Source organism: Nerophis ophidion, linkage group LG27 (assembly GCF_033978795.1).
Source record: "Nerophis ophidion isolate RoL-2023_Sa linkage group LG27, RoL_Noph_v1.0, whole genome shotgun sequence".
Lineage (NCBI taxonomy): Eukaryota > Metazoa > Chordata > Actinopteri > Syngnathiformes > Syngnathidae > Nerophis > Nerophis ophidion.
In genome coordinates, this window is record NC_084637.1 from 10995131 (window position 1) to 11006844 (window position 11714).

At 40.0% G+C, this 11714-nt stretch overlaps 1 protein-coding gene across 1 annotated transcript; it reads left to right on the forward strand.

Annotated features, from left to right (window-relative positions):
• The first annotated feature begins 1093 nt into the window (after positions 1-1093).
• Positions 1094-11423, forward strand: acadl (acyl-CoA dehydrogenase long chain). The gene is made up of 10 exons (XM_061889873.1): positions 1094-1569; positions 3311-3628; positions 3701-3865; positions 3941-4007; positions 10249-10413; positions 10485-10586; positions 10654-10767; positions 10839-10966; positions 11041-11127; positions 11191-11423. Exons 1-10 carry the CDS (start codon positions 1481-1483, stop codon positions 11282-11284), a joined length of 1329 nt encoding a protein of 442 aa, XP_061745857.1. The 5' UTR covers positions 1094-1480; the 3' UTR covers positions 11285-11423.
• The last annotated feature ends 291 nt before the right edge of the window (positions 11424-11714 follow it).

An 11714-nucleotide genomic window follows, 5' to 3' on the forward strand; every position in this document is an offset into this window, starting at 1 on the left:
AACCATAGTAGCATTAAACAGGCACTGAGTGAGCACAATATGTCCATCATGTCCTCATGTGTAATGTTTACATTTTTTTCAATTTTTTCGGACTACAATGTGCAATAATGTTATATGTATGTGTGTATATATATTCATATGCATGCAGATATGCATCTGTGTGGATATATATACATATACATAGATACATCTGTCATCTCTATCTTTTTTTTTTACTATTTATACTACCATATTGTATATGCACCTTAGGAGGAGCTGCTCCAATTTCGTTGTTCTTTGAACCTGTTCATTGCAATAATGACAATAAAACTCTATTCTATATATATATATATATATATATATATACATATATATATATATATATATATATATATACATACATATATATATATTTATATATACACATACATATATATGTGTATATATATATATATGTGTGTGTGAGTGTATGTATGAATGTGTATGTATATATCCACATATATATCCATATATATACAGTATATCCACATATATGCACACATAGGTATATATATATATGTATGTATGTGTGTATGTATATGTGTGTGTATATACTGTATGTGTATATATATACATATACAGTATATATATTATATATTTACATATATGTGTGTATATATGTGTGGGTGTATGTATGTATATATATATATATATATATATATATATATATATATATACACACACACACACACATATGGCCATACACACACATTTTTTGATTGATTAAATGATACCTTTATTGGTAGATTGCACAAATATATATATTTATGTATATACAGTATACATATACTGTATATATACTGTGTGTGTCTGTATATATATATATACATATATATATATATATATATATATAACATGTTTTTCAACAAAATGTATTAAAGGGGCTAGAGTCTACTTTATATGTCTTTTTTAATCGGTTGTACATCGTAAAACGGGTGAAAATAGATAATTTTACAGCGTCTGTCAACGCTGTAAAGTGATAAACTACATGGCTTGGCGGGAGAGCAATTGATGTAATATGACTAACCGCCACTGGATTGCAGAGTTGAGCGAGAGCATAATTTGTTTTGTTAGAAGAAGAAAACGGCACCTCAAAAAATAACTTTAATGATCTTCGTAGATTTATTGTACAACTATTTGCCTCCTTTTTATTTACCATGACGTTCAACACTAACAACAGTAATTACACTCGTCAATGTCCATACATTCATATTTGAGGTACGTGAAAAAAAAGTGTAGATATTACATTTATTTATTTTTTAATCAACGATAGGTTTCTTGTTTTTTGGGAGACTTTTTTATAAAGTCGCTGAATTTTTAAATCATTGACTTAGCTTGCAGTTCTCAGCAGAGGAAGCACATTACTCCACTTGGAAGTGAAAGTCCACTGGGAGGAGCAAAGTAACACTGGAGCTTGCAAATAGACGACGTACGGATTTGTTTTGACGCCTTCTTTTCTGCCATGTTTGTCAGAAGTGTTGCACAAATCTGTCGTTCTGGTTTGAAAAATGTGTGCAGTTCAGAACATATGCTGCCGTCAGTTGCTGCTAGGTGAGTATTATAAGTGTGGTTTTAAATCATCCAATGCCTTTAAAGGCCTACTGAAATGAAATTGTTTTCTTCAAACGGGGATAGCAGGTCCATTCTATGTGTCATACTTGATCATTTCGCGATATTGCCATATTTTTGCTGAAAGGATTTAGTAGAGAACATCGACGATAAAGTTTGCAACTTTTGGTCGCTATTAAAAAAGCCTTGCCTGTGCCGGAAGTAGCAGACCATGTGCGCGTGACGTCAGGGGTTGTGGAGCTCCACATTGTTTACAATCATGGCCACCAGCAGCGAGAGCGATTCGGACCGAGAAAGCGACGATTTCCCCATTAACTTGAGCGAGGATGAAAAATGTGTGGATGAGGATAGTGAGAGTGAAGTACTAGAAGGAAAAAAAAAAAGAGAGGGCAGCGGGATCGATTCAGATGTTATTAGACACATTTACTAGGATAATTCTGGAAAATCCCTTATCTGCTTATTGTTTTACTAGTGTTTTAGTGAGATTATATGGTCATACCTGAAAGTTGGAGGGGTGTGGTGACCGCCAGTGTCTCTAAAGGAAGCCACGGAGGAGCCAAGAAAGTCGCAGCTGCCTCTTTTACAGCTGCAGGAGGAACGACACAAGCTCAGCTCATGTTTACGGTAAGAGCCGACTTATTACCACAAATTTCTCACCAAAATCTGCCCGGTTGACATGTGGTAGAGCAGTGGTTCTCAAATGGGGGTACGCGTACCCCTGGGGGTACTTGAATTTATGCCAAGGGGTACGTGAGATTTTATAAAAATATTCCAAAAATAGCAACAATTCAAAAATCCTTTATAAATATATTTGTTGAAAAATACTTCAACAAAATATGAATGTAAGTTCATAAACTGTGAAAAGAAATGCAACAATGCAATATTCAGTGTTGACAGCAAGATTTTCTGTGGGCGTGTTCCATAAATATTGACGTTAAAGATTTCCTTTTTTGTGAAGAAATGGTTAGGATGAAGTTCATGAATCCAGATGGATCTCTATTACAATCCCCAAAGAGGGCACTTGAAGTTGATGATTACTTCTATGTGTAGAAATCTTTATTTATAATTGAATCACTTGTTTATATTTCAACAAGTTTTTAGTTTTTTTTATATCTTTTTCTCCAAATAGTTGAAGTAAGATCATTACAAATCAGCAATATTTTGTACTGTTTACACAATTTAATAAATCAGAAACTGATGACATAATGCTGTATTTTACTTCTTTATCTCTTTTTTTCTACCAAAAATGCTTTGCTCTGATTAGGGAGTACTTGATTTAAAAAAATGTTCACACGGGGTACATCACTGAAAAAAGGTTGAGAACCACTGTGGTAGAGAACCATGTTCGCTTTACCGCTCCGTTTCACATTAAAGCTTCACAACAAACAAAGAAACACCGGCTGTGTTTGTGTTGCTAAAGCTGGCTGCAATACACCGCTTTCCACCAACATATTTCTTCTTTGTATTCTCCGTTATTAATTGAACAAATTGCAAAAGATTCAGCAACACAGAAGTCCAGAATACTGTGTAATTATGTGATAAAAACATACTAATTTTAGCCGTGATCGGTGCTGGGAGAACATGTGTTGCAATGTTAATATTTCATCATTGATATATAAACTATCAGACTGCGTGGTCGGTAGTAGTGGGTTTCAGTAGGCCTTTAACTGTTTAGAGCTGTTTTTGTATAAATACAATGAAAATATTCAAATAATAACTGCAGACTGCAGCACAACGATGCCCAAGAACTCGGCCATCCCGTCCCCTCCACTCGTCTGGAGACGTCCAGTGCAAAGAACCTGACGGACATTGGGACTCGCAGGATTTTCAACGCGGACCACGACCTTTTCAGGCAGAGCGTGCGGCGATTCTTCCAAGAGGAGGTGATTCCGCATCATACGGAATGGGAGAAGGCAGGCCAGGTGAGCCGGGAGGTGTGGCTGAAGGCGGGCGAGCAAGGCCTGCTGGGAGTTATGACGCCAGAAGAGTGTGGTGGAATCGGCGGGGACCTGCTCTCAGCGGCCATCACATGGGAAGAACAGTGAGTGGACAAAACAAACTGAATCACTTCTTATGTCCTTTCTCTGATGTGTTTCTGATTTCGTCCCAACAGGATGTACTCCAACTGTTCAGGCCCAGGCTTTGGGCTTCACTCCGACATCGTCATGCCTTACATCCTCAACTACGGCACTAAAGAGCAGATCCAACGCTTCATTCCAAAGATGACTTCTGGGGAATGCATCTGTGCCATCGCCATGACGGAGCCAGGAGCAGGCAGGTGAGGACTCATGATTGTCTCGAGAAGTAGGACTGCTTCGATCTGTTTTGACATATTTTGTATTACTATTTTCAGTGACCTTCAGGGTGTGCGGACATATGCCAAACAGGACGGCAGCGATTGGATCCTGAATGGCAACAAGGTGAAGTAGCTGCCGTAGGTGGCAAGAACCTCGTGTGTGTTTTTTTTGTGTTGCTTTCCATTAGTTCCAGTTATGTCTGGGCGTTATATCCCGGGTTTGTCTTTCTGCGATATAGAAAATGACTATATCGTGATATTTGAGTATACGTTCTCATGCAGTTGTTTTTAGTTTCCCACTCCTTCTTATGTCTCCTTCTCACGGAGTGTAAGCGCACCTTCTTACATACGTCACATCCTGTCACGTCATACGTCACATACGTACTCGCCCTCGCGGAGCAGAGAGGTAGCAGCATGGATAACATTAGCTTTGATGCTAGTGAAGCCATGCGAGTGGTATTACGAGAGAAAGAAGATGCGAATCTAGTAACAAATGAAAGAAGAATTATTTCCTAACAAAAACAGCAAGGGCGTCCATCGTCTGGCGGTGCTTCGGCTTCAAGCGGGAATATGTCGAATCCATCCATCCATTTTCTACCGCTTATTCCCTTTCGAGGTCGCGGGGGGCGCTGGCGCCTATCTCAGCTACAATCGGGCGGAAGGTAGGGTACACCCTGGACAAGTCGCCACATCATCGCAGGGCCAACACAGATAGACAGACAACATTCACACTCACATTCACACACTAGGGCCAATTTAGTGTTGCCAATCAACCTATCCCCACTTGCATGTCTTTGGAAGTGGGAGGAAGCCGGAGTACCCAGAGGGAACCCACGCATTCACGGGGAGAACATGCAAACTCCACACAGAAAGATCCCGAGCCTGGATTTGAACCCAGGACTGCAGGATCTTCGTATTGTGAGGCAGACGCACTTACCCTCTTCCACCGTGAAGCCCATGTCGAATAGACAACTTTAATTTGTCAAGTGTGGGGCAGAAGCGTTGCTACCAAAAGTAGCATTACTGCTTAAATGTAACATCATTTGAAAAGTCACCTGCTAATAACTGTTTAGTAAATACGGTTTGGGTCAATTGACTTAGTTGTGATTTCCTTCTCTGCATGAAAGTTTAAAATGAGCATATATTAATGCAGTATGAAGAAGAATGAATCATCATACTGCTGTGATTATATGTATCAAGTGTTAATTCACTATGTAAAGCGCTTTGAGTCACTTGAGAAAAGCGCTATATAAATATAATTCACTTCACTTGACTTCACTTCAATTCAAGGCTAAGACAAAAATATCGAGATATATATCGTGTATCGGGATATGGCCTAAAATGATCGAGATATTAAAAAAAGGCCATATCGCCCAGCCTTAGTTCCAGTGCGCGATGGCTTATTTTGCAGTCGTCAGTAAAAAAAACAAATGCACTGGGACTTCATTTTACAATCTTACTGTGCTCTTAAGTCAAAACACTTGCCTTTCAAATCAACGTTTTCATCCTTCCGCTTATCCGAGGTAGGGTCGCGGGGGCAACAGCCTAAACAGGGAAACCCAGACTTCCCTCTCCCCAGCCACTTCGTCCTGCTCTTTTGGGGGATCCCGAGGCGTTCCCAGGCCAGCCGGGAGACATAGTCTTCCCAACGTGTCCTGGGTCTTCCCCGTGGCCTCCTACCGGTCGGACATGCCCGAAACACCTCCCGAGGGAGGCGTTCGGGTGGCATCCTGACTAGATGCCCGAACCACCTCACCTGGCTCCTCTCGATGTGGAGGAGCAGCGGCTTTATTTTGAGCTCCTCCCGGATGACGGAGCTTCTCAACGTTTTCAATTGAAATGAATTGAAATCATTTCCAACAACACAATTTTGCAATGTAGCATACCTTATACAAAGAAAAACAAACTTTTGATAATAACTATTGTATAAAACAATACAAGAGAACATACTACTAACAACTACAATAGTTTTATGAAATAATGTAGTAGTAATGTACAGCATTTATCTTGAAGAGCGGACTTCTACAGAATCGCGTTCGAACTGCTTCTCCGTCAAACACACCATCAGCATATTTTTTATATTTTAATAGATAAATGTCCGCAGTTTGGATATTATTTTAACATCCTTAGGTGGCTTTATCAAGTCATTCTGCTTCAGTACGGTGCAGACTAGCAGTGATTCGTTCAAACTGAACTCACTCACTTCCTTCCCATGCTTGGAAAAACAAAGCTATGTCCATCATTAGCTGTAAGATAATGCTGGCGAGTAGGACCAGATGTTTTGGCCGGATCTCACGAGTTAAGTGTTATTTTTGCTACGACCACTAATAGCAGCGATGCTTGTCACTCAAATTTTTGCTTGCAACTTAAATCATAACAATTTGCCGAGAAACAGCTCTTATCTCAAAACAATACACCTAACACATGACATGTTTTGTTTGGGTACTTGATTCCGAGAAATGATAGGCGGGCAGTCTAGTTTGTTCTGCACAATGTCTACTTTGCCTGTTTGAGAACCTAAACAGAATTAAAAAAAAAAAAAAACAGGGCAAAACTTGGGGAAAACTGCTAATATAAAACTGAATCAGACAAACACGCCGTACAATAACTAAAAAAGCAATATATCAAAATGTTATGCAACAAAAAATCACATGATATCAAACAAAATATTATGAATACACATAACACGTCAAACCTGTCATTTATTCATAAGATTAATTTTATATGTCCCTTCTCTAACCCAACCGTGCTGCCACTTGAGTTTCTGCTGTTTAAATAATCCGCACGTTTAAATTGTAATAATTGTACCTGTCTGTACCATAGTTTATTTTATATGTACATAGTGTTTTTAAAGGGTGTGGTATAGTGATGTGTATTTTACTGCTTTTTCAATTGGATTTGCTTTGTTCACTGTTAAATCTTTTTACTGTTTTTACTTAGGCCATTTTAAGATCTGTCCAGATTAAATGAAGCTTTGTGGCTAATTCTGGTAAATTTACAGCAATGTTAAGTAGTGTACACTGTCATTTTTAAATAAACATAGACATAATGAAAATAAACACTAGCAAATTGATTTAATCATGCTAGTACTAAACCAGTGCTGATACTATTACCTTTGGTATCAATACGATAAATATTTGGATTAATCTATCCACCCCTAACTTACAGTAGTAAAGTATCATCTACCCACCCCTGACTAACAATAGTAAAGTAGATTCTACTACTCTGACCAGTACTCCAACAAAGGCACACTGAAAATCAGTGCTATGCAGAGCACCTGAATACACAGGCACTTGTGTTCTTTCACAAATTTAACAAAAGACAGTGCCTGTAACTAGGGGTGTAACGGTACACAAAATTTTGGGTTCGGTACGTACCTCGGTTTAGAGGTCACGGTTTGGTTAATTTTCGGTACAGTAAGAAAACAACAAAATATAAATGTTTTTGTTATTTATTTACCAAATTTGTACACAATGGGATAACATACATATACACACAGGGTCCACTGCCAGGGCTTATGTGGTCAACATATATAAAATAAAAACTAAATAAGATAAGGCTCAGAATGGTTTCTTATAAAAACCTTTCTACATATAAAGTGCTTTTTTTTGATTGATTGATTGATACTTTTATTAGTAGATTGCACAGTACAGTACATATTCCATACAATTGACCACAAAATGGTATCACCCCAATAAGTTTTTCAACTTGTTTAAGTCGGGGTCCAGGTTAAACTGCCTCAGGTTGTTGCTCGATGAAATAAAATGACAACACTTTTCCTCTACATATAAAAAGTGCAACATTAAACAGTTTCAAGTCAACTCAGCCTCAGATTAACTTTTCTTTACCCCCCCCTCCATCCTGGCTAACTTGGCAGTAAGAGGATATACGGGCTTATTGTTCTTCCACCATAGAAGTGGGTCAAAATCTAGTTTTTAATGCAATACAGCAACCCCCTGCAACCCCGGAAGTGACAAGCGGTAGAAAAATAGAAGGATGGATGGTCTTAAATCTGCTGCTATAAAAACATTTGTTATTGCTTCAGCCCTGCCTGACTCGCCGAGGAGAGGCTGCTTGAATGCGGTGGTGCCGCTCTAAAGGGGTTAGCATGTTTGACGTGTTGGCAGAAGCGTACCCTACTGGTGCTCAACAATGTCGGCAAACCTCCGTCCTCTATTGTTGTATCGCACCGCGCAGCCAAAGTGTTCCCAAAGGGGAGATGTTAACGAGGCAGGAGGGTCTTCCAGCTCTAGCTTTTACTTGTTGTCCGAGCCCGGTCGCTGCTAGCATGCCGTGTGTTGTGCCTCGGTGTGCATTTTGTTGATACTTTTCCATAATGAGGGTGAGTCCATAGGGTGCTTAACGGCTCACTTAATAGCGGTGTGAGTGTATGTGATTAAATGTGAAACATTTCTGATGTGACAAGGCTAAGTTTATTGGCCCAATGTGAAGCTCGGGAACCTGGAAAAATCTATCAATTTTCCGCAGCATTGTATAAAGTTGGGGATTAAGTTGGCGTCTGGAAATTACGGTAAAATGCAAAGGCTTTTAGGAAACAAGATTAAAAACCTACTGAAATGAGATTTTCTTATTTAAACGGGAATAGCAGGTCCATTCTATGTGTCGTACTTGATCAATTCGCGATATTGCCACATTTTTGCTGAAAGGATTTAGTAGATTCCAGAAAACACAGAGTGACATGTTCTACATCTTGTGCGAAACACAATTGCATAAAATGACTTAACACATTAAAATGACTAGTAAAACATTCAAAAACACAACAACCAACTTCTAAAACATTAAAAACGACTCCAAAACACATAAAATGACTCCGAAGAGATGCCCAGTGACATCTAAAACGTAAATTACTCCTAAAACACGTAACAAGACTCCTAAAACACATAATAAGACTCCTAAAACACATAAAGACTCCTTAAACACAGAAAAAAAACTCCTAAAACACGTAAAAAATACTCCTAAAAAACACGTAAAAAGACTCCTAAAACAAATTAAAAACAGAATGAGATGTTTGCATCCTTTGCGAGCACATACACTTGGTGGCCTTGTAGGTGAACAGTGAACGTGAATGGAAGACCTGAAGGATAAAATAATTTACGGGTGCGCATCATCAGTAGTGTTCCTCTGGGTCACTGGGTGTTTCGGCCTTTAACACTATACACCCTCTCCAGAGGCGGCCAGCTACAGGATGATCAGACCTCAGCTTGCGACCCAAGTCCAATTCGCCATGAGAGTCACCTTGTTGGCAGACATATCAGGGGACTATGCATGGCAGGGGCGTCCGGTTCCCTGAGTCTGATTTTGGTCTGCCTGAGAACATCATCGATAAAGTTGGCAACTTTTGGTCGCTAATAGAAAAGCCCTGCCTTTGCCGGAAGTATGTGCGGGTTACGTCACGAGTTGCATGGCTCCACACATATTCACATTGTTTATAATGGGAGCTACCAAGCAGTAAGAGCAATTCGGACCGAGAAAGCGACAATTTCCCCATTAATTTGAGCGACGATGAAAGATTCGTGAATGAGGACGTTTAGAGTGAAGTACTGGATAAAAAGAAGAAAAAAAGGAAAAGGCGATGGCTCAAGGCAGCGTTTCAGATGTAATTAGACACATTTACTATGATAATTCTGGAAGATCCCTTATCTGCTTATTGTTTTAATAGTGTTTTAGTGAGATTGTAAAGACATACCTGTAAGTCGGATGGCTTCGGTGAACGCCAGTGTCTCTCAGAGAAGCCAATGGAGGAGCCAAGATCACAGCTGCCTTTTTGAGCTGTAGGAGGAAGTCCCATAATCCACTGATTTCTCCGGTAAGACTTAAAATCACAATTTTCCCATCCAAAGACATGCTGGTTGACGTAGAGAAAACATGTTTGCTTGACCGCTCTGTGTTAAAGCTTCACAAAAAACAAAGAAACACCGGCTGTGTCTCTGTGCTAAAGACAGCTGCGATCCACCGCTTTCCACCAACAGCATTCTTTTTTATAGTCTCCATTATTAAATAAACAAATTGCAAAAGATTCAGCAACACAGATGTCCAAATTACTGTGTAATTATGCTGTTAAAGCAGACGAATTTAGCCGCGAGTCGTGCAGCGCTAATATTTCCTTACAGTCTCTTACGTCACGCGCATGCGTCATCATTCTGCGACGTTCTCAACAATAAACTCCACGGGAAATTTAAAATTGGAATTTAGTAAACTAAAAAGGCCGTATTGGAATGTGTTGCAATGTTAATATTTCATCATTGATGTATAAACTATCAGACTGCGTGGTCGGTACTAGTGGGTTTCAGTAGGCCTTTAAAGTGGTTATTTAGTAAATCTGCATGCCTTGCGCCCCTGTGTAGGTGTTCATCACCAATGGCTGGATGGCCGACCTGGTGGTGGTGGTGGCCGTGACCAACCGCGAGGCAAAGACAGCAGCACATGGCATCAGCCTTTTCCTGCTGGAGGAAGGTATGAAAGGCTTCCAGAAAGGTCGCAAGCTGGAAAAGATCGGCCTCAAAGCGCAGGTACATTCGCCGAAGATGTTATTCCCCAGCTCCATTGCACCACTTTTATCATATCTCATCTTCTTCTGAAGGACACGGCTGAACTTTTCTTTGAGGACGTGCGGCTCCCAGCTGATGCACTATTAGGCGGAGTCAACAAGGGTTTCTACTACCTGATGAATGAGCTGCCACAGGTAAATGTCCCCTCGTGCACACAGCACATTTCTTCATGTCAGGCTTATGGTGAGGATTTCTGTTTAGGAACGTCTGGTGATTGCAGACATGGCCATCGCCAGCTGTGAGTTCATGTTTGAGGAGACCAGGAGCTACGTGTTGCAGAGGAAAGCATTTGGGAAGACAATCGCTCACCTGCAGGTGTTGTCTTCTGCAGTTTTGCATGTTTGTGACTTAAAGTGACTTTGCACGCCTTTGGTTACCCTGCACAGACCGTACAGCACAAACTGGCAGAGCTAAAGACAGAAATCTGTGTGGGCAGAGCGTTCATTGACAGTTGCCTGCAGCTGCACACTGACCGACGTCTTGACCCTTCTACAGCTTCCATGGCCAAATACTGGTGAGAGGTGCATTTCTTTTGAGTGTGTGCTGATACTCTTTAGCGCTAAATGTCTTTTTTTTTTTACCCTGCAGGGCATCTGATCTCCAGAACAAGGTGGCCACGCAGTGCCTGCAGCTCCACGGTGGCTGGGGCTACATGTGGGAGTACCCCATCGCTAAGTAAATGCTGTGTTGACCACAGTGTCTCAAAAATGTTGCTGAATCATCTATTTGCTCTTGCAGGGCATTTGTAGACTCCCGTATTCAGCCCATCTATGGAGGAACCAATGAGATAATGAAAGAGCTCATTGCCAGGACCATCGTCAGCCAGAAGTGAGATGTCCCTCACTGTGTTAGTTAGAGGTTCAAGATAGGAAACAAATCAAAAAAATATTATTACAGATCATTACCAAACCTGTTTCAAAGTGTAGGTTAGCGTCAGTTTGTGACTCCTAATAAAAGTAATTTATTTTTCAGCCTTTCTTGGGTGCATATTACTTTGTTTTTTCTTAATTGAAAATCAGTCAGTGAAAATAATGTTTTTAATGCAGGGGTGCACAAGCCTTTTCCAAAAATCAAAGGATTTAAAATGTTTAAAACCAATACAATATAGATTTTTTTAAAAGAACAACCAAGCTTAACATTTCACCTTTTTTTCTATTACATTACACCTGTTCGCTCTTTTGTTATACATCAGTTGTTTTAGTAGGGGTGTCAAAAAATAGGTTAACTCATGTGATTAGTCAAAGAAATGATCACATGAATCA

Bases quoted from the DNA above. Each gene is read 5' to 3' on its own strand.
- acadl (XM_061889873.1), top strand. From the start codon at position 1,481: ATGTTTGTCAGAAGTGTTGCACAAATCTGTCGTTCTGGTTTGAAAAAT. The intron at 1,570-3,310 runs GTGAGTATTATA...TAATAACTGCAG, and splicing joins CTGCCGTCAGTTGCTGCTAG to ACTGCAGCACAACGATGCCC. The intron at 10,967-11,040 runs GTGAGAGGTGCA...TTTACCCTGCAG, and splicing joins GCTTCCATGGCCAAATACTG to GGCATCTGATCTCCAGAACA.